At 42.5% G+C, this 21653-nt stretch overlaps 1 protein-coding gene across 4 annotated transcripts in view; it reads right to left on the reverse strand.

Annotated features, from left to right (window-relative positions):
- Nucleotides 1-21653, reverse strand: part of TNS3 (tensin 3) — an 851445-nt gene that overhangs the window by 402278 nt on the left and 427514 nt on the right. For all 4 annotated transcript variants that reach the window (XM_078688177.1, XM_078688176.1, XM_078688179.1 and 1 more), the window contains exon 4: nt 8835-8873. In XM_078688177.1, the coding sequence (XP_078544303.1) occupies nt 8835-8873 (39 nt within the window). The remainder of the gene's footprint in view (nt 1-8834; nt 8874-21653) is intronic.

A 21653-nucleotide genomic window follows, 5' to 3' on the forward strand; every position in this document is an offset into this window, starting at 1 on the left:
TGTAAAAAGTTCATACGGGTCAGTCCCTTTTAAAAGCAGGCAGTTGAAAGGAAACCATTGCCTGTTTTTAGCACATGTGAAGTATACATTTGTTTTAAATACCAAGGAATTTTAATGTTCTTGATTGAAAATAAAATATTCATTCGTTTGCAATAGTAGACAAGGTTTCCTATACACCACAGTAAGTTTGAATACAAGGCTTCTGCCAAAGACCAAGGTACGCAACACGTGCTGTTTTTCAGGTAAATTCTTTTGCTAATGTAAAGGGGGTAAGGAAGTGGGAAAGGGTAGGTGGAAGACTCACTGGGGAATATTTCTTTATTACTTCTTGTCTTTGACCATATTCAGCATTCCATTGCCTTTTGCACATATGTTTGCGCTACAGAAATACCATATAAATGCATACATAACACTGTGCACTTAAATCTCATGAAACAAGATACCTCTACCTACATAATAGACATTGATGAAAGATAAATGATTTTCTTCTAGCAAAAAGCAGTGGATTACCTTGCTGTTGCTGGTTAGGTAACCCTCTAACTGTGCCTGTTAAAATGACCACAAATGACATTTTTTTTTAATACTAGGTCAATTATAGGGTTGATGCATATGGATTTGGGGACTACCCTGTATTCTATAATGGGGTGGTGCGACCACCAAAATAATGTTCAAACTTACGGGGTTAGAGTCATTACTGTTTCAAATTAGTTATTTGAAGGAGTCAAAGTGAATACAAGACTCGCCTTCGGGCGTACACTTTAATAACAAGCATTTGCAATGCAATAGGTCTCGCATTAGGAACGTTTGAGCTATTGGTATTGTAAATGACATTTTTTATTTATGTTTTGTTTTTGAAAATAGCGAAATTAATAGCTTTGTCATTTACAATGCCAATAGTTATAACTTTCGCAAATGTGACACCGATAGCATTTGTAATGCAATATGTGTTGTATTTACGTGACTTACATGTATTGATATTACAAATAACAATGGCTTTTAATTTTTCTAATTAATTAATACTTAAATAAAAGTTATTGTAATTTCTAATGGCAATAGCATAAACTTTTGTAGGTGCAAAAGTTGAGGAACTCGGGATTGAATTTTCCCCAGATTAAAGTGCTCTGTTTTAACAAGAAGGGATTCAATTATAGAGTAGTTAAAAAATAAAAAAATAAATAAAGAGACAGTGGAGTCGACAACTATAGGAACCAATTCAGTATGTAATTTATAAACTTTACATACTTCTAAAAAGTGTCATTGGTGAACAACTACAAGAATGGAGCCTACATAGCAATTCAGAAGGTGAAAGTTCAGTTCGCAAGTCTACCACTATAAATGATGCACTCCTCTTTGAAAACCATCGATGTAATGGAAATGAAAAAAGGGTCTCTTGAAAAGTCCACTAACATAATACCAGATTTCTTCCGCGTTACAACAGCCCCCATTCTAAGAACATTGATTTTTGCATACATTGCCGTTCACACTCATAACCTTGCACAAACAAAACATCTTAATAACAAAGAAAGTCAGACTTGCTGGCTTTTCTTTGCAGCACGCTGAACCTGAATGAAAGGTATAGTTAAGTGGGATTTAAATGTGCGCTATTCTTCCTCCTTCTAGTGCATGCTCACTGCAGACCGAGAAGCTCGCCTGGATGTCAGAAATGGCTGCCATGGTTACAAGAAGCGTCTGTGGGACGAGGCATAGCAGGGACACACAGCGTTCAGCTCCCCTGTAGATTTGGAGCGTAAGTGTATTGTGATTTGATTGACAGAGCGCAGAGAATTTCTATTTTGGGATTATCGAGCGACAATTGTTAGCTTCAACAGGACCAATTCTTGATTGTGCTGAAACCCACTTATTAATGTCCAAGATGTGGTTATGATATTGGTTCGCTATGAAAGTCTTTTTTGTGTGCAAATCGTACCAATCGTCGGTAACATACAACTCAATTTGGCACTTACCATTCTGTACACAAACACATGCAATGCTTAGAACAGAAACAGAAAGCAGCCCGGGCTGAGCGAGAGGGCGGGGGCTGCCCGCGCATGCGCGCTCTGGGCCCCGGCGCCAAAGCGGAGTGCGGAGTGCGGCATCTGAAGTCCCGGGTCCCAGGAGGGGGCCCGGGTGAAGACCAGCGCTGCAGAGGAGACACGGAACACGCCGAAAGAGCCCGGTGAGTGGTGGGGGTGTGGGGGGGTGTACGTGCGTGTGTCTGTGTGTGTTCGAGTGCGTCTGTGCGTGTTTCTGTCTGTGTGCGCGTGCGTCTGTTTAAGGGGGGGTGCGTGTGTGTATGCAGTGTGTGTATGCAGTGTGTGTGTGCCTGTGTATGCGTGTGGCTGTGTATGTGCGCATGCGTGAGTGTGCCTGTGTTTGCGCATGGGAATGAGGCACGAGAGGGGCACGGCGCCGTGCGCGCCCACGAGGTGAAATCTGCGCTCTGCGCTCGTGCCCCTCTCATGTCTACATTCCCAAATACGGCTGACAATAGGTCTTTGGCTGACAATAGGTCTTTCGCTACGCTCGACCTAAAAATGGTGAAGTGACACAGGCTTATCGTCCTTGCAACACATCTGCTTTAAGTGTAACGCTCCCGAGCTTGCTGTTCTCAATGCAACAGGATCAGAACGCTAAGAACAGATGTGATTTGAAGGAATAAACTTAAATACTTGTTTTAATGCAAAACCTTTGTTTAGCATATTAAAGCCAGACATACTGGCTTTGCAGATCATGTGGGAAAAGCAGTAAAAAATATTGATTTTTGTATAAAATGTATGAAAACTCTGCGGAATGCACATGGACTAGTTCACATCAGAAAAAGGCACTCGACATCAATGTAAGCACTGCCTTGGAGGCAGAATGATGCCCCAATTAGCCAATAGCACGAGGTAAGACAAATACTTCACTTCTGCTGAGCCAATGCTGACTCTATGTACATTTTAAAGTATTGGTAACAACAGAACTTGCAGACTGCTGCTCTGTAAACCAGATCTAACAAGCACTTGCAAAGCAAATAGGTCTCACCTATGCAAGAGCCACTGGCTTTGCTAATGAGTTTTAGCCATGTTGTGCACTAGGCTGGCTGCTGTTCAGCATGCATTAAAGTTAGTGGGGTAAGGGAGAGTGGCATGGAGTGGAGTATGGTAAAGTGGAGTGTTATTGAGTGGTGTAGAGATTAATGGAGTGGCGTGGAGTGGCGTAGAGGGTGATGAGTAGAGTGCAGTAGTGTTGCAGAGTACAATGGCATAGAGCAGAGTATATTGTCGTAGAGTAGAGTGGCACAGAGAGGAGTAGCGTAGGGCAGTGAAATGTCAGAGTGGAGTAGAGTGTTGTAGAGTCAAGTGCTGTAGAGTGTCAGTAGAGTGGCATAGAGTGGAGCAGAGTGGTGTAAAATGTCATAGAATAGAGCGGACTAAAGTGGCATAGAGGGAGTTGCACAGAGTATTGTAGAGTGGATTAGGGTCGTAGAATGCCACAAAGTGGATTAGAATATTGCACAGAGTGGAGTAGAGTAGAGTGTAATGAGTAGAGCATCATAGAGTGTAGTGTTGTGAAGTGTCATAAAACGGCCTAGAGTGAAGTGGTGTAAAGTACAGTTGTGCAGAGTAGATTGGCGTAGAGTGCATTGGTTTTGAGTAAAGTGGTGTACACTGAATTGCTATACAGTGCAGTGACGTAGAGTGGTGAAGAGTAGACTGCAGTGGTATAGAGATCATAGGCAGAGAATGGAATAGAGTGGTGTAGAGTAGTGTAGAGTTCAGTGGTGCAGAATAGAGTGGAGTGATATAGTGTGTAGTGGCGCAGAGTGCAATGGCGTAGGGTTGAGTAGAGGGCAGTTGGATGGAGTGCAGTGGAATAGAGTATAGCAGCATAGAGTGCAGTGGTGCAGACTAGAATGTCATGGAGTGCAGTGGCAGAGAGTGCATTGGTGCACAGTGCAATGGTGCAGAGTAGAGTGGCATAGCATGCAGTAACATAGCGTGCAGTGGCATAGTGTTTGCAAGGTAGAGCATAGTGGCATAGAGTGCAGTGGTGCAGATTAGTTGACGTAGAGTGCAGTGGTGTAGAGTGAATTGGTTATGAGTAAAGTGGTGTAGAGTGCATTGGCTTAGAGTAGAGTGGTGTAGAGTGGCACAGAGTAGGGTGCAGTGCCATGGAGTGCAATGCCATAGAGTGAAGAGGCTCACAGCAGAATAGATGTGTACAGTCCAGGGCATAGGGTCCAGCGACGTAGAGTGATGCAGAGTACAGTATAGTGGAACAGAGTAGAGTGTTGCAGTGTGGCATAGTGTATTGGCGTAGAGAACGCCGTGACATAGAATGCAATGTTGCAGAGTAGAGCACCACAGAGTGGAGTGGTAGAGTAGAGTGGAGTGGCCTAGACTAGAGTGATGTAGAGAGCATTGGCAAAGAGAGCACTGCCCAAGAGTGCAGTAGTGCATTGTAGGGTGGGGTAGAGTGCACTGGCATAGAGTAGAGTGGTGTAGAGTCCAGTGTCATAGACTGCAGTGGTGCACAGTAGATTAGAGTGTCATAGAGTGGGTTGGCATAGAGTGTAGCAGTGTAGATTGTAGAGTGTAGTGACAGTACATTGGCAGTAGAGTGCATTGGTGCAGAGCGCAGTAAAGTAAGAGAGTAGAGTGGTGAAGAGTAGAGTGAAGCGGCATAGAATGCAATAGAATAGAGTACAGTGGCAAAAATTAAAGTGGTGCAGAGTAAAGTGGCATAGAGTTCAGTATCAGAGAGTGCAGTGCAGCCGAGAAGAGTGTCTTAGAGTGCAGAAGAGTAGAGTGGCGTAGAGTGCATTAGTGTAGAGTGCAGTGACAGAGTGCTGACAAGTAGACTACAGTGGCGTACAGTGCAGTGGTGCAGAGTAGATAGGAGTGCATTGGTTTTGCGTAAAGTGGTGTAGGGCGCATTGGCATAGAGTGCAGTGGCATAGAATAGGGTGGCACTGAGTGGCGTGGTGCAGGGTATATTGCAGTGATGTAGAGTGGAACGATGCAGAGTGAATAGAGTTGCGTAGAAGTGCAGTGCCACAGAGTAGAGTGTCAGAATGCAGTGTGTTAAAGCGCAGAGGTGCAGAGTAGATTTGCAGTGGCTTAGAGTTGATTGGCACAGTGCAGTGGCATTGAGTTGGAGGATTTAGAGTGCAGTGGTGTGCAGTGCATAGGCATAGAGTCGCATAGAGTAGAGTGGTGCAGAGTAGAGTGTAGTGGCATAGACTGCAGTGGGTGTAGAGTAGAGTGGTATAGAGTTCAGTGGCGGAGAGTGCAATGTTGCAGAGTGAGTGGCATGGAGTGAAGTGAAGTGGCATAGAGTGGAGCAGTGCACGGTAGGGTTCAGTGACGCAGAGAGGAGTGATCCAGAGTAGAGTGGCGAGAGCAGTGGGAGAAAGGGAAGTGGCAGAGAGTGCAGTGTTGCAAAGCAGACTGTCAGAGTGCAATCGTGTATAGTGGAGTGGCATAGAGTGTTTTGGCATGGAGTAGAGAGGTGCAGAGTAGAGTGGCGTAGAAAGCAGTGGCATAGAGGACAATGGCGCAGAGTGCAGCTGGCTTACAGTGCAGTGGCATAGAGTGTTGAAAAGTAGAGCATAGTGGCAAACAGGACAGTGTTGCAGAGTAGAGTGTCTAGGCGCAGAGTGCCATGGCGCAGAAAGGATTGTTTCAGAGTAGATTGGAGTAATATGCCTGGTAGAGTTCAGTGGTGTACAGTGCAATGGTGGTGAGTAGACTAGAGTGACATAGGGTGGATTGGCATAGAGTGGAATGGTACAGAGTAGAGGGCATTGGCATAGAGGGCAACGTTGCAGAGTGAAGTGGCATAGAGTGGAGTGACACTGAGTGGAGTGGTGTAGAGTGCAATGGTGAAGAGTGCAGCGGTGCATAGTAGAGTAGTCTGGGGTAGAGTGCATTGGCTTAGAGTAGAGTAGAGAGGCGTGGAGTGGTGAAGTAGAGTGCAGACTTCTGACCAGCATACCCTCAGTAGCCAGTATGATTGTCACATAAACCCTCTCACTTTGAAGTAGAGAAAGAAAAGTAAACACAAAGATCCCTGGAAAACAGATCCTAACATTTGACCTCTGTCTTTGACTGCACAGCAAATGTGACAAGATGAGAACAAGATCTAAAGACCTGTTTACAGAAATACAGTAGTGATGGAAGAATACAGTAAATAAGGTTTGGGCAAGGGAAGGGACGAAAGCAAGCTGGAAAGCCAAAAACAAATAAAGCCAGCAAATAGAAAGCAAAGGAATGCGAGTTGCAAACCACAAAGCTAATGGTAAGCAACGAACTGAATGCATTCCCATGGAAACTTTCAACATATGTTCCCAATATGTTGTTAGCAAACCAGTTACCTGCGATGTCTGGTAGGCTTCGACCTAAAAATGGTTGCTTGCTTTATTTACTGGAGCATCCATTTTTTAGATGTTTCTTTTCAGGGCTCACTCCCTAGTGCTGCTGTCCTGCTCACCAACTATTTAGAAACATGGTAGCCGCTTTAGATCTGTATTTCACATACCCTAATATTGTATTACATTTCCGAGGTGGCTGCCATGTCAGTCGGCAATCACGGCAGCAGCTCCAGGTAGAAAGCACTGGCAAAAGCATCTGAAAAATGGTTGATAAAAAAAAAAGCAACTTTTTTTTTCAGTGGCATCCATTTGTCAGATGTTTTTGTCTGCACCCAATCCCTTGTTCCCAAAAAAATAAACTGACAAAACAAACAAAAAAGTACAGAAATCAAACTTATTGGCTTTACCAATACCTTTATTTTATAACACTTCCTACCACCATTTAATTATTATCAATATATTACTCCAAGAAGGTTGGATGGAAAACAAGAAGAGAGAAGGCTTTTTTAAACATCAGGATCATAGGTGACTCCGTAAGATCTATGTCAGGTGCATAGGGTTAAATCAATCAGGGCCCTGTGGCTAAGGCACATAGGGGCACATTCATTAAGGTATTTTGCAATCGCAAACAGTGAGATTTGCAAAAAACGTCCATTTGTGATCGCAAAACGGCCTTTTGCAATGCATGAATGTTTTTGAGATTCGTTATTTAGGTAATCCCAATTTCTTGCGATTACCTAAACTGAAGAATGCAAATAGGGAATCACAATTTGCGATTCCCTAATTCATATGCAAGAAGCGTTTCCTAAATGCACACTGTGCATTTAGGAAACGCTAAGTTGATGCTAACATGTGCATACTTTGAAAAATGCACAAAACTGTATTTTTCAAAGTGTCATTTGGTGCACACATGCCACTAGGGTATGTGTGTGCCTTACATGTGCACCTGTTTTTTGTTAGGGGCAGCTCAGGGGGGCCTTAGGCCTCCAGGCACCATTGACTTTGCATTACCAAATTTGCGATTACCAATTAGGTAATCACAATTAGGCAATACAAGACCATTCCCACCCAGGAATGAAGGGAGTCGCAATAGCAAACAGCAATTCCCTAATTGCCCTTGCGATTCTTAAGGAACCGCAATTAGAGAATCACTATTTGCAGCCTCTTTTGATGCATTGGATTTTGCGATTACCAAATAGCGATTTCTTAAAAATCGCTATTTGGCAATCGCAAAATGTAACTTTCATGCATGTGCCCCATAATGTTTCAATTAAAGTCAGCGCCAGGCTTGCCATGCTTGAGTGATGTAGACAGATATGTGCCTGTTAACAATGTGGTCAATATAGTTTTTGAGTCCACTGTAGACAGCCAATAGCTCTGATTTGTAGCACAGTATATAAGTTATTATGGTAGCCCGCCCTGATATTTCCACAGCGAGGCCAAGTGTGATCTACTGTGTGAGGATCAACATGGGTAGGATCTCTCAGAGTTCACAGAGTACGTAAAACATGCCCACTGGAGATCATCACATTTTGAACTCCGGCCCCTTCAGAGAACTTACAGCTAACTAAATTATTTGTCTAAAGAAAATGCCTTGAATGAATCCCAATAAGCGTACCACATTTAATTTTGTAGTGAAACTGTATGCAAAATATGGTTCATTTAACTTTTTGGTAGGTTTAGACTTTTCCTTCACTTTGTCCCCTAGGGCAGAGGTCTTTAAACTTTTTTATACTGCGCCCCCACCAATGAAAAAAATAATAATCAGGGCCCCCCTTAGACATTTTTACAATTATTCTATTAAACGGGCAATATTTAAATATGTCTACACTTATTTACACATGGTAGTTAAGTTCTGTTATAGTTTTAAAAATGTAATCAAATACATGATTGCCAAACATACTGGTCAGACAGGCCTTACTAACTTGTAAAGTTATCCACAGTGATTATTAGAAATGGGGGTGGTGGTTTTGAAGAATATTTGGAGTCCTTTCTCTTTTGATACATACTCCCAGCTAGGATATAAATGGCAAAAGGTGTTAGTGATGGCCCATTACAAAGCAGCTTATTGCCGCTCATTTTTTCCCACTCTTTTCCAAGCGCTTGGGAACCCGCAAGGCACTAAAAAGTGCCTACCAAGAAGACTGGAACGCAGCAGCCAGAAGCCAAAGCAGAAGCATGTTCCATAGAGCATTCCGAATAGGTAGGTCGCACAAGCCAGTGCTGGATCACCTGCAAGGGTCGACCACTTTATCGGCTACCCCATACCAGCCCTCTCCGACATGCAAAGTGGCTTGTTGCTAACAGACTTGCTGACTGGTAGCTGCTTTGTTAGTGTGGCCACAGAAGTGGGTGGCCAAGCTAATTACAATGAGGTAAATGCAAGCACAGGCAGAGCAGAAATAAACTACATCCAAACTGCAGGCTGATGCTAAACAAAACAAAGCTTTCATTATCAACATATAGAAAGAACACTTACGAGTTCATAGTTGCCTGGCAGGAAACAGGGTGTTACAACCTGCAATAAAACAGAACACTGTGGATTAGCTGTGTACATCCTACCGTGGAACACTGTGTATTAAAAAAAAAACACACTTTGAGCGGTTCAACCAGCTGGTGGCAGAGAAAATACTGTGGGTGTCTAGAATCAAACACGCATTAATAACCCAAGTTGATAGCAAACATGGAGATAAAACACCTCCGAACAATCCTGGCAAAGGTGACTTCCCAATCTATACTTTAATGAAGTAATTAATGTCGGAAGTACTGATAAGCAAGCAGCCACTCACAAAGTTTGACAAACAGAAGAAGTCGACACGTATAAATTGAGCAAGAAACGTTCGCAACGGCCGTTGAGAAAGCATCAGACAAAGGCCCCCTTCATAATTCACACTGTGGTGAACTATTAGGAAGACACTACCGAGATGTGCTGTGAAAGTGACAAACACACGTGACTTCTCCTCGAGAGGAGACCGTGTTGCTGTCCAAACTCATCTCTAGATAATCAATATCTTGCACCTGTATCACTAGAGCAGACATCTCTTCTACCTGGGTGGGCTTGTTATTTTTGTCCGATGCTCTTGATGAAGTTCCATAACAATACGCTTCGGAACATGCATCGTCAACCTGGAACCTTCTAGAACTGGCCTTCCACCCACCCCCTCTAAAAAAAAATTACAAAAAAGACAAAAGTGGATGCAGCGCTTGAGCAATCACCAGTGATTCCACCCACTGCTGGAGTGAATATAATTTTCCCAGAATTCTCCCAATTTTTATCCCTTAAATTAGATTCCTGCTTCTGGCACCAAGTGGCATACCTTGGTTTGTAAAGCTGATCTATATCTACAGCCTTCGTTCTGTCTGAAGTGTACACAAAAAACACTGATGCCGCCAGGTGTGCACTGATAGCATCATTGCAATTGCATTTATGTAGTGCTTACTACTCCTGACAAAGCATCTAAGTGCTTTTTCGGCAAGTAGCACGCTACTCCGGAACCCAAAAGGGATTGCTGGTGAACTAGTATAGGGAAATATAAAATTAATTTGAGCAGCGGACATGTTAGTCTGTTATTAAGATTGAAAAGGATAGTGGAGGGATAGAAAAGGGAAGGGTTTGCATTTATATAGCACTTGCTACCCCCGATGAGGTGTTGAAGTGCTTTTCGGCGAGTGGCACGCTACACTGGAGATCCAAAAACGAATTCTATTTTGTCAGATCATGGAAGATCGGTCACTTTTGCATGTGTTTCTCGGTTCGGCAGTGTGCAAACTCAAAATGTGCACTACATGCCTTTGTGGAAATCATTTGAGTGAACATTGTTGTGGTGCACAATTAATGCTCCAGTAATAATCCAGATTCAGAAGCATGCTTTAGTTTGCACCTGAATCAGGATCTGCGGGCCAGAGTGAATGAAGGCCTTAATCTTGCGTTAAATATTACAAATTACAGTTCAGATTAGCAGTATGTATGCATATTCTCCCAAATATGCATCATCAAAGTGGCCACCAGCCTGCATTAAATATACCAGTAGTCTGTTGTGTAATCCAACAGCGCTGACTGAGAAGAGAACGATGTTGTTCCCAAAACATTGATTCTTAAATCCATCGGTGCACTCTTAATTCTTCAGACTGTTTAATCTTTTCATCTTGTTTAAATGTTGTGCAGCCACTTCCAAGTGTTTTGTCTGTGAACACTCTTATTGTAATGCTCTCTAGGAGGGGTAGGAAGATTCCGCTCTTGGTAGTTGTGTGCACATGTATACTTCGACCTTTTGGTCTTATCCAGTTTATTCTCTGTTCAATAAATTCAATTCACTCTTTATATTATTTCAAGGAATCTTATTTATTTCATACTTCCTTTTGATAGTTTTGCAATTTCATTTTATTCTTTATTTTGCGAAAGACTTCATTGTTCCACATTAACCCTATGCATTTCGGGTCTTATGGGACCCTTCCTCAGGGGTCTGTGTGTAGAAAAAAGGAAATTTGAGCTAGCCTCATCAAAATATAAATAAATAATAATTCGTACATTCATTCACAGGTGATTAGCTTATATATGTACAATTCAATATATATATATATATATATATATATATCATCACGGATATTTCATGTTCAAGGTACTAATATCTGTCAAATATATAATGTCACACATCAATCTCTATTAGTAGTGTGTTGCCCCTTAGTGAGTAAAGTTGACGTGGTTACCCTCCTGACTCTTAAACTTATACTGATCATTATTACAATGTGCGCGTTTTATTAAAAAAGGAAGGTGGATTAGTGGCGCCTTTTAGCATCTAATATTTCGATTAAGGAACACTCTTATTTAAGTGATAACTGTTCAAATTGAAACTAAATGTAATCTCAACACGAAAAGCGCTCGCGTCTTACTTACGATGGTGGAAAGCAAGTCTGCCTCGATGCTCGGTGTTCGTCTTTCCATATGTCAACCAATAGTGTTCGTTCTATGATTCTATAGTGGCCTTGTGTATGGATAGTCTCCTGTCATTGGCTACGGTTGCCTCACGTGATCGCGATCACGGAAAGAATCGAAGTGTCTAATTGTAAACATTGTAGAAGAATGATAAGGAGTTTAATTTATCTATTCTATGATGTGCTACTTCAGGCTATGTTATAAAACTTTTTTTTGGGCTTATGTGTAATTTTACGATGTACTCATATATTCGAGTGCACAAACTGTTATTCAAATATAAAGAGGGTCTCTTTAGTATATTATAATTGGGATTCCCCTTAATTTCTACTTTATATTTGAGTATTAAAGTATGATATTAGAGTCCAAGGCTGATGGGCGGCCATTTTGAGTTGGGATGTGGCTTTTATGTTCATATAGGTGGATTGATGTATGTTACTACATATGTAATCTGTGTACAGTGATATAAAGACATTCTAAGATTTATAAGAAACATGATAATTCAGTTCTGTCATTGAGTCCTTGTGGGTGAAGCCTTCCCATTTTCCGAATCCAGTAGTATTCTGAACTAAGTCTCTTTTTGTGTAGATCAATGTCTTTTTGAGGTTTGATCACTTCTAATATGGTAAATCGAAGTTGTGTAATATTATGTCCTGCTTCCATCCAGTGTGTTGATTTCTCTGCCGAATGTTACTCTTATGTTCGGTGATCCTTATTTTTATTTTCCTTTCAGTTTGACCTACATACAGTTTGACACATGGGCATTTTATTCCATATATAACGTTCTTGGTGTCACACATACTAGAATGTAATAAAGGAATTGTTTTCCCGGTCATAGGGTGGTTAAATGTTTGACCCGTCATAACATTGTTACAGTGAATACAGTTTTCACATTTTTGCATTCCGAAATGCATAGGGTTAATGTGGAACAATGAAGTCTTTCGCAAAATAAAGAATAAAATGAAATTGCGAAACTATCAAAAGGAAGTATGAAATAAATAAGATTCCTTGAAATAATATAAAGAGTGAATTGAATTTATTGAACAGAGAATAAACTGGATAAGACCAAAAGGTCGAAGTATACATGTGCACACAACCACCAAGGGCAGAATCTTCCTACGCCTCCTAGAGAGCGTTCCCAAAACATTGCAATTTTTCCAAGTTCCCAGCTTTAAAACTTACTGCTTAATCATTCTTTTTTGTCTGTACATTTTAGTACTTACCATTTATCACTTGGGGTGGTACAGCACCGGCGCACTCATGTGAAATTGTATGACCATGACCACCACTGTGCCACAAGAAGCTGGGGGACGTGGGCTGACAGGAGGCTATGCGGGAACCAGATGGTACACCACACAACTTAAATGACCACCATTTAATTTAATAATATCTACAATGCAAGATTCCTGTTTTTATCACAACTACTTTTTGCTTTACAAAAGTTAGAGAAGGTGGTTCTAACAGACCCCTACCACCACAAATCCATTTTTTTGTGGAATTCAGGATGGGAGGAATAAATATTGTATTGTAATTGCATTTATATAGCGCTTACTACCCCTGACGAGGCGTCAAAGCGCTTTTTCGGCGGGTAGCATGCTACTCCGGGACCTACAGAGGATTATTGTTGAATTAGTATAGTGAAACATGCAAGTACATTTTAAGTGGTGGATAGGTCAGTCAGTTATTTGGATTTGGAATGATAGCAGAAGGATAGAGTAGGACAAAGGTTTGTATTTATTTATCGCTCGCTTGTTGATGCATGCTATTCAGGGAGCCTATAACGGATTAGTGGTGAATTAATATGGTGAAATATGAGGTAATGCCTACTCACTTTTTGATACTAAGTTCCATTAATGTGACCTAGACGTAGGGTTTTAAGGCAATTATGTATACGTTGTAAGATAGCATAGTAGTATGAAATGTGACATTGATTTCTTTATGTTTTTTAGTAATTGTTTATTTTGTCCTGTTGCAAATGACGGACTCCTGAAGAAGGCAATAGCCGAAACGTGCGTAGAGTTTTCATCCACCGCTTTGCTAACTTCATCAGCCCACAACTACAACTAAGTCATTTGGGTTTTTTCCCCCCTTTCTCTGTTATATAATTTTGTGTTGTAAAACTATGTTCTTTATTGATTTATTCATTGAATAGCAATTTTAACCGGAAAACTTTACCAAAAAAAAAAAGAAGAAAAAAAGATAAATAAATTTAAAACAGTATTTTGATATACAAATTATGTTTGGTCTCATTTAATCATGTTCATATGTCACTGTGAATGTCAATTTAGTTGAATCCCCTAGGTTTTGGCATTTGGTTCATTGTTTTTCACTACTGTTCTTTTTTAAAAGAAATATGAGGTAATTTCAGTGGTGGATATTAGTCTGTTACTTGGGAGTGAGAAGGATAGCGGATGGATAAAAGGGGAAGAAAGATTTGCATTCACATAGCACTTGTTACCCCTGATGGGTGTTGAAGCGCTTTTCTGGCGAGTAGCACGCCACTCCGGAACCCATAAAGGATTAGTGTTGAAAATTAGTATAGTATAAATATGAAGTAATTTGAGTAGTAGATATGTTATTCAGTTATTTGGGCAGTATATTAGTATAGTTGAATATGGAATATGAAATATGAGAAGTGAACATGTTAGTCTGTTAATTTTGATTGAAAAAGGATAGTGGAGAGATAAAAGAGTGAAGGTTTTTTTTTTCCAAGTCTTAGCAGTAGGAAGAGGCTTTTGGGTGAGTGAAAAGGAGTTTTGGAGGGAAGGAGTCAGAGGGGAGAGTTTAGAAATGTTTGTTTTAGGGGATCGGTGTAGTAAAAAGGTGTCAGATGATGCAAGGAGGGGTAGAGCAGGAGAGAGTCTAGAAAAGGTTATTTTGGCGATCATAGTAGTGGTATGGGGTTTGGGATAAATGAGAGAGTGGATGTAGAGGATATATTGATAGATCTATAGGATGAGAGATAGGATAGTGCATTAGAAGGAGTAGTAGAAAGAAGTTTGAGATGAGTCAGAAGGTTGGGCTAGAAGATATATTGAGCGAAGTAAAGGCTGAGAAATAGGCTAGTGCATTGGAAATGCTAAATTAGAAGAAAGTGATAAATATATAGATTCATAAGTACATTGAAAGTATATAGATACATAAAAGAAGTAAGTATATTTAGATTAAATATATTGATAGAGGCACAGGATGAGAAATAGGGTAGTGCATTGGATCTGCTTTTTCAGGAGAAAAGTAACAGACACACAGATCCAAGTACATGGATGGTACATAGATGTACAATGGAAGTGTATTGGTTAGTGGTATAGGATAGAGTTGTGTACTGTTTGTGGGTGATGGTGGATATGTGTGGTAGTTGGGATAGTAGGGTGTGTAGATGTGGTTTGGTTGGGTTGGTGGTGCATGCTGGTACATTAATCTGGGCATAGTGTTGTGCATGGTGTATATTTGGTGCAAGTGTATTGCTCTGTTTGTGGTTGTGGATGGTGTGGGCTGGGAATAGTTAAATGAGAAAAAGGGCAGCATTTCTGGCCCTAGTCCCGACCAGTCTCGAACAGGCCCAAACAGGCAACTGCCCTTGTCCTCTCTGCCCTTGACAGGCCCAAACAGGCAACTGCCCTTGTTCTCTCCGCCCTTAACAGGCCCAAACAGGCAACAACCCTTGCCCTCTCCACCCTTAGCATCGACGCCCGGGCTGAGACGCCCTAAGCCTGGCCTTTTCTGTAGCCCTAGTAATCAGGTGACCCCTTCAGCCAATGGGAACCCTAGCCCTAACACTATCCAATCACAACACTAGCCCTAACATCTAGAACCAATAGGAGACCAGGACCTTGCAGCGAATCTTAACTCTAGTCCAAGCACCCAATCAGTTCAAAAATCCTGATCTCTACTTCCAATAAAGGCCTTAGCCCTACCACTAGTAATGTACTCCCATGTTTTGCCTCATGTGCCCTCGGTCCTAATACTATCAAGCAAAATGAGCCCCACACCCATTTTGTAAAGCAACAAGGTGTATAACTGACGCAGTGGGCCTTGCGCACCCCTGGGCTCGAGTGTCACTTCAACGACTTCACCAATGTTACCTACAACCTCTGTCTTTTGTTAAAAACTTATAAAAACATGGACCACGATCTTGCACTCTGGCAGCAACAGACCTAATAAAAAGAACATTACACTGTACACCCAAAATGGGGCAGGTAGTGTAATACCCTTCATTCGACAGCCCTGGGCTATTGATAGCACCTTTCCATTGACAGAGCCAACCGGGGCCTTGTGAAAGAACTTGTTTTACCTTAAACACTAAGAGCCAGATTTAGACTTTGGCCGACAGAGTAGAGGCAGTGAAGGTGGAGGAGGACTGAACATCTGCCACCCTGCCTTGGATGTAGCCACCATATTTAGAGTTCACCACCGGCCCTGCGGAACACTTTCTTAGTGTGTATGAGCAGCAGTCACAGCAGTTCTAACAAAGCCATTTAAAAGTGTGGTACACATTCGTCCTTGCTAATGGAAGCTGACACCAAATGTAAAAGTTTTTTAATTTCCAATAACAACTGCTGGAAAAAAAATAATGGCCCAACACCATGCAAGTTTTCTCGCATTGTGTAGGGATCATTATTAGGTCTCACCTAAGTCAGGGCATTTGCTGTCTTTTGTTAGCTTACTGTGGGCTTAGATTCCACCCCCTGATCATCATTTGTTTCCCTTAATTTAATCTTATTTGCTTGCTTCCGATATGTCAGTTTCCATAAGCTGTCCTTCCTCTTTTCGTATTTGACTCTTCCCCTGGAACATGAACACATTACTTGTGTCCTTGCACAGCTGCCTTTTCAGGTGCTACTTTTTTCTTTTTGGCTAAGCACTCTACAAAAGTGCATATGTTTTCCAGCTATCTCCCTTGTGCACTTTTTGTTCTTCTTTCTTGCCTTCCCTCACTACCTGCCATTCTTGCTTCTGCCCTGTCCACTATACATTGACGGTCAAGTTTCCTCACCCCCTTACATTGTCCGTGTGCTTCCCCAACCACACCCACCCATCATCTGTTGTCTGCTTGATTACCCATCCATGACACGCCCACCCTCTGTTCTCCATGTGTTTCCGACCCCTACCCACCTGCTATTGCCCATTCCCTTCACTATCCCTGCCCGCCCACTCTCTGTTGTTTGTGTGCATGCTCATTGTTGGCGCTCGCTTTTCCTTCTCTTCCCCCACCCACATCCTTCTCTCCCACCCTCCCTCACTCCATGTTACCTCATCCCCCACCTGCTCCCCACCTTCATCCAGCCACCCATTTGTTTAGCCTTTTTTTTTTAAAGAACAAAAAAGCACATTATCACTATGAAAAAAAGCACATATCACACAACTTTTTATAACTTCTTTTTGCATTGGTAAATGAAAAGAAAAAAAATGCTCACCTTATTTTGTAAGTTCACTTATCTATGTTTGTGAGCAACTTAAAAATGGCATGAAGGCCACGTCATAGCACTATGTTGTACATTATTTCCAGGCCATGCTACACAGCAGGCGGTACAGCATGGCTACAAATCATTGCCAAATCCAATAAGTCTCTAAGCAAGACCTAATGTTGTTGCCAATGCTTGTTTTTTTATTTGTTTTTTACTGTCCCTCACAGCCAAGATATTCCTGATGACCATGGTCAGTAAAAAAGAAAAAAAAAATCATCTGAATGTCCTCTCTTAGGCACTCGGTCAGATGGCTCAGCTCCGATCGCCCGTTATTTGGCACGCTCAAGGAAGGTTTACACCGACAGATTACATTTTACACATTTGGTGTAAACCTATTGGTCTGCCCCTCTCAAAGTTGGGCAGGGGGACCAAGAGTTTGGCAGACAGAGTACGCTGTCCGCTTAACTCTCAATTGGGCTGTAAATCATTTTGCAGCAGCTATCTTTTACAATGTGTAATAAAATACTATCCTCCTTTCTAATTAATATTCCCGAGGGTGCCACGTTTGTGGTGGGAGGAGATTGGATGGCTTGCTAGATGCCGTAAATCAGGAGGAGGATGACGTCTGGAAAATCCCCCAAGTGGCAGGCCCTCCGGCAAGAGCATGGACCCCCGAGCGCTACAAATCACTTCATCGACGTTGTCCCACTCGATTAGGGCATGTAATGGGCGCATAAAGTCCCCCTGCCTTCACCTTTTATCAGTCAGGGAGGAAGGCACGCCTTGACTATATTTTTGTGGAGTGTAGGGCTTGGAATAGAATAGTAGACTTTAGGGTCGCACACAGGGGGGAGAGTGATCATAATCCCTTAATTCTAGATCTTAAAATCCCCGGTATCCACAAGGGCAATTTATCACTGCAATCTGTTACACCTAATAGGGTTACCCTGTCAAGTAACAGATGCAGGGTAAGACGGGACAAGTTGGCTAAAATCCTAATGGGTTAGCTAAACTGTACACTCAGGTAATCCCAGTATTGGAGGATGTAGCTGCTCTTACCGAACGGCATCCTGTGAATCATTTTCATGAAAGGTTGGGAAAACCTAACAATGTATTAATAAGCACCCTTTCAAAAAATTTAAATCCCCCAGGCCCGTGTGCAGGATGGGTGGCAAGGAAGCCATCCTGGTACAATAAGGCATGTAGGCAGGCGAAAAGTGAGCTGCTTGTGGCACTTAAGCAGAATAACAATAGGGTTCTTATAAAAACCAGGAGGCAAGTATATCGGAACCTCATTCGCCATGCTAAGATTGAATGGGAGAATGAGAATTGGGTAAAGCTAACACTGGCTCTTGCGGTCAAAGACGCACGTAAGTTCTGGCAAATTGTGAGCACTGGCTCAGCTGAACCAGAGCTGGCAGTAGCACCTAATATTGCTGCTGAGGTATGGGAAGAACACTTTGCTAGATTGTATGAGGGGGATACCTCCAGCATGAACACCCCTTCGCCTGATGTAGCGAGCACTCTAGTCTCTGTCTCGCTGGAGCTTAGCTTCACCCTAGGTGAGGTCCGGGCGGTTATCGCCAAGCTCCCCGCGGGAAAAGCCCCAGGGCTGGATAGGGTCCCAGGGGACCTCTATAAACAGGAACCCAAGATATGGGCCCCCTATCTCTTAAAAATCTTTAATGCAGTTCTTGGGGGAATGGCACTTCCAAATACTTGGCTGGGAGCTGAGTTGGTCCCTTTCTTCAAGAAGGGGTCGCCTCTGCTCCCAGCCAACTACAGGCCAATCAGCCTAATAGATGTATCTCAGAAGCTTTTCACCAGGCTGATTCTGGATCGCCTCTTGGACTGGGTTGAGGACTCAGAAATGTTAAGTGATTATCAAGCAGGCTTCAGAAGGAATGTATCCACCACCGACCACATTTTCAGATTAAACATGCTTTTCTGGAAAACGGTCAAAGTGGAGGGCGGCTCGCTTTACACTGTTTTCGTCGACCTTCGTGCGGCCTTTGATTTGGTACCACGAAGGAAACTCTGGAGTGTATTGGGGGATTTAGGCATCCCAACCCCCATTTTAAATATCTTAATACGCCTCCACTCGCAGAATTTCGCAAGGGTCAGGTGTGGGAGACAATGTAATCTGTCATCTAGGGCCAGATGTAGGAGCCTAAATACCGGTCGGTAACGGCCGATTACGGCCGTTACCGACCGGTATTTAAGAATTGGCATGTAGGGGCCCTATTTTACCGATTGGGTAAATTTACCGAATCGGTAAATTTACCGAATCGGTAAAATACCGATTCGGTATTTTTACCGAATCGGTAACTTCCCGATGTAGGTGGGACTCTTCTGGGTCCCAAGGGCCTTACAGAATCGGTATTTTACCCCCAATCCAATTGGGTGGTAAAATACCGAATCCAGGTGTGCATGCACATTTGTGCATGCACACCTATGCCATGTGACAGACAGACATGCCCTTAGGGCATGTCTGTGTGCCACATGGCACACATGCCTGTATTTGGGGTGCTAGAGGGTGTCAAAGTGACACCCCCTGCACCCTTGCAGGAATCGGTATTTACAGATTCGATAATTACCGAATCGGTATTTCCCATTGATTCCTATGGGCTTCACAGCCCATAGGAATCAATGGGAAATACCGATTAGGTATTTACCGAATCGGTAAATACCGAATTTTAAAGAATCGGTAATTCAATTACCGATTCTTCCTAAATCTCCCTCCTTCATATTTACCGATTCATAAATACCGAATCGGTAAAAAATTGGGTATTTATGAATCGGTAAATACGATTCTCCTACATCTGGCCCCTAGTTTCTCCGTTGGCAGGGGGGTAAGGCAGGGTTGCGTTTTGGCGCCAACCCTGTTTTGCCTCTATGTCAACGGAGTAATCACCCACCTGAATACGGTCCCCAACAGAGACGCCCCGAGCCTCGCGGGTTCAGGGATCTCTGCGATCATGTTCGCAGATGATACCCTGCTGCTGGCAAAGACTCCGATGGGCATACAGCGAGTCTTGGACAGCTTTGTCTCATTCTGTCAAGATCGGGGACTAGAAATAAATACATCAAAAACGAAATTCATGATCTTTAATCCACCGAAAACATCTCGCCCAAACCCAGTTATAGGTGGTGTTCATTTGGAAAGAGTGCAAACGTTTGAATATTTGGGATTAACTCTTAATGAGAATATGACGTGGGTACAACATCAGATTAAAACCCAATTAGAGCTCTCGCAAAAAGCCGGGGGGATTCTCAAACTCCTAAAACAAACTACGTCAAAACCTATTTGCCCACCTCTTGAAATCTACAAAATGCAGGCACGGGGAGCGGTGATCTATGGAGGGGAACTGTGGGGTCACAGTTGTCACCCAGAAATTACCACTACGGAAAACAGGTTTCTTAGGCAGTTGGTATCCCTGCCCGCTAGTACGCCCCTACTTCCCCTTAGGTTGGACCTGGGATTAAGATCACTCAAGGAGGAACTAGGACTTAAGCCTCTAACTTTCTGGAGGTGTCTCTGGGTAACCCCTGAACTTGCCAGTTACAGGCGTGAGCTTGCAGAATTGTTAAAAGCCCCAAATGTCTGGAATTTCCCCTGGCTGAAATATATCAGGCAGGAATTTGACAGGCTGGGTTGCCCTTTACTATGGACTAACCCTGAACAAGCGTGCAGTGGTATATCCCGTAAGGAGCTAGTTAGTCTCTATTATCATCATAATTTGTCTGCCTCTTAATGAATGCCCATATCGGGACAAAGACGAGCACATATTTGGGTCTAAAAGATCACTACAAACTAGAGTCTGCCTTTGATATCATCAGCCCAAATGGTCATAGGAAGTTGTACCTCCAATGGAGATATAACTCCCTACCAATAAGAGCCCTGACCACCCGTTGGCACCCTAACGCTCCAAGAACCTGCCCAGCGTGCACTATGGAATTAGAGACTGAGTTGCACATAGTTTTCTTCTGCCCTTCCTACAAGATTCCTAGGAAGAAGTGGATCATCCCTATCTGCAAAAACTTGGGCATTAGGCAGTGTTACCACTCCTATCGAATATTAAAAACAGATTTATCACCAATAATTGTTTTTGCTGTTACGAAATTCCTGGCTGCCATGTGGTACGCCAGAAGAAAGTATGTGGTAAAATGAGATCAAATGTAATCGTGCACAATGCTCGGGTGTTTCGGGGGTATTGGTGACCAGAGGTTCTCGGGCTGATTGACCTTTTAACTTTAGATAATGTTTTTATGCAGAATGAATTATATGGCTTTTTGTACTTCTGTATTTATTAAACAATTGTAATGATGTATGCTGAAATTTTACTGTGTATTCTTTGATGACATCTTTTTTGTCGAAATAAAGACCGAATGAATGAATGATACAATTTTAGAATAATGACACATAGTCACAGGGCTTTCTGTCAAAGGCCGGATCCTCGCAGCACTATAACCACGTAAGTCACTATTCCAAACTGCGCCAACCAGAAAATTCCATTCTGTGACTCTCAGGGCACCCACTCGGTCGTCTGCAGTGATCGAATTAACCAACTGAGGTTTCATAACATATAACACTGCATTTCCTATTGGGTAGTTTAACTTGCACTTATTTTTTATGTCAGTTATGTAGGTTAGTTTATAGGTAGTTAGCTGAAGGCGAAGAAACAATAAAATAGTTACATAATATTTTGCTATCTTACCCACTTGTTTGACCCTGCCAACGCACTCACTGAACCCGTCTACGTGGCACTCAGGATTAAAGTTCCCCTGCTTTGATTATGTCCTTCTGCCACTGCTTGTAAATGAAGGCAGCCTGGAAAAGGGCCAATAAAGCAATGCTGTGCTTCCAAGGCCATCTTTATATATAAATACTTGCTGAAACGTTTGCCCCATTCTGGGTTTGTGGGTAAGGACCCCGGAGTGTGTGGGAGCGTCCCCACAGCTG

The sequence above is a fragment of the Lissotriton helveticus genome, chromosome 4_1 (assembly GCF_964261635.1).
Source record: "Lissotriton helveticus chromosome 4_1, aLisHel1.1, whole genome shotgun sequence".
NCBI classification, from domain to species: Eukaryota; Metazoa; Chordata; class Amphibia; order Caudata; family Salamandridae; genus Lissotriton; species Lissotriton helveticus.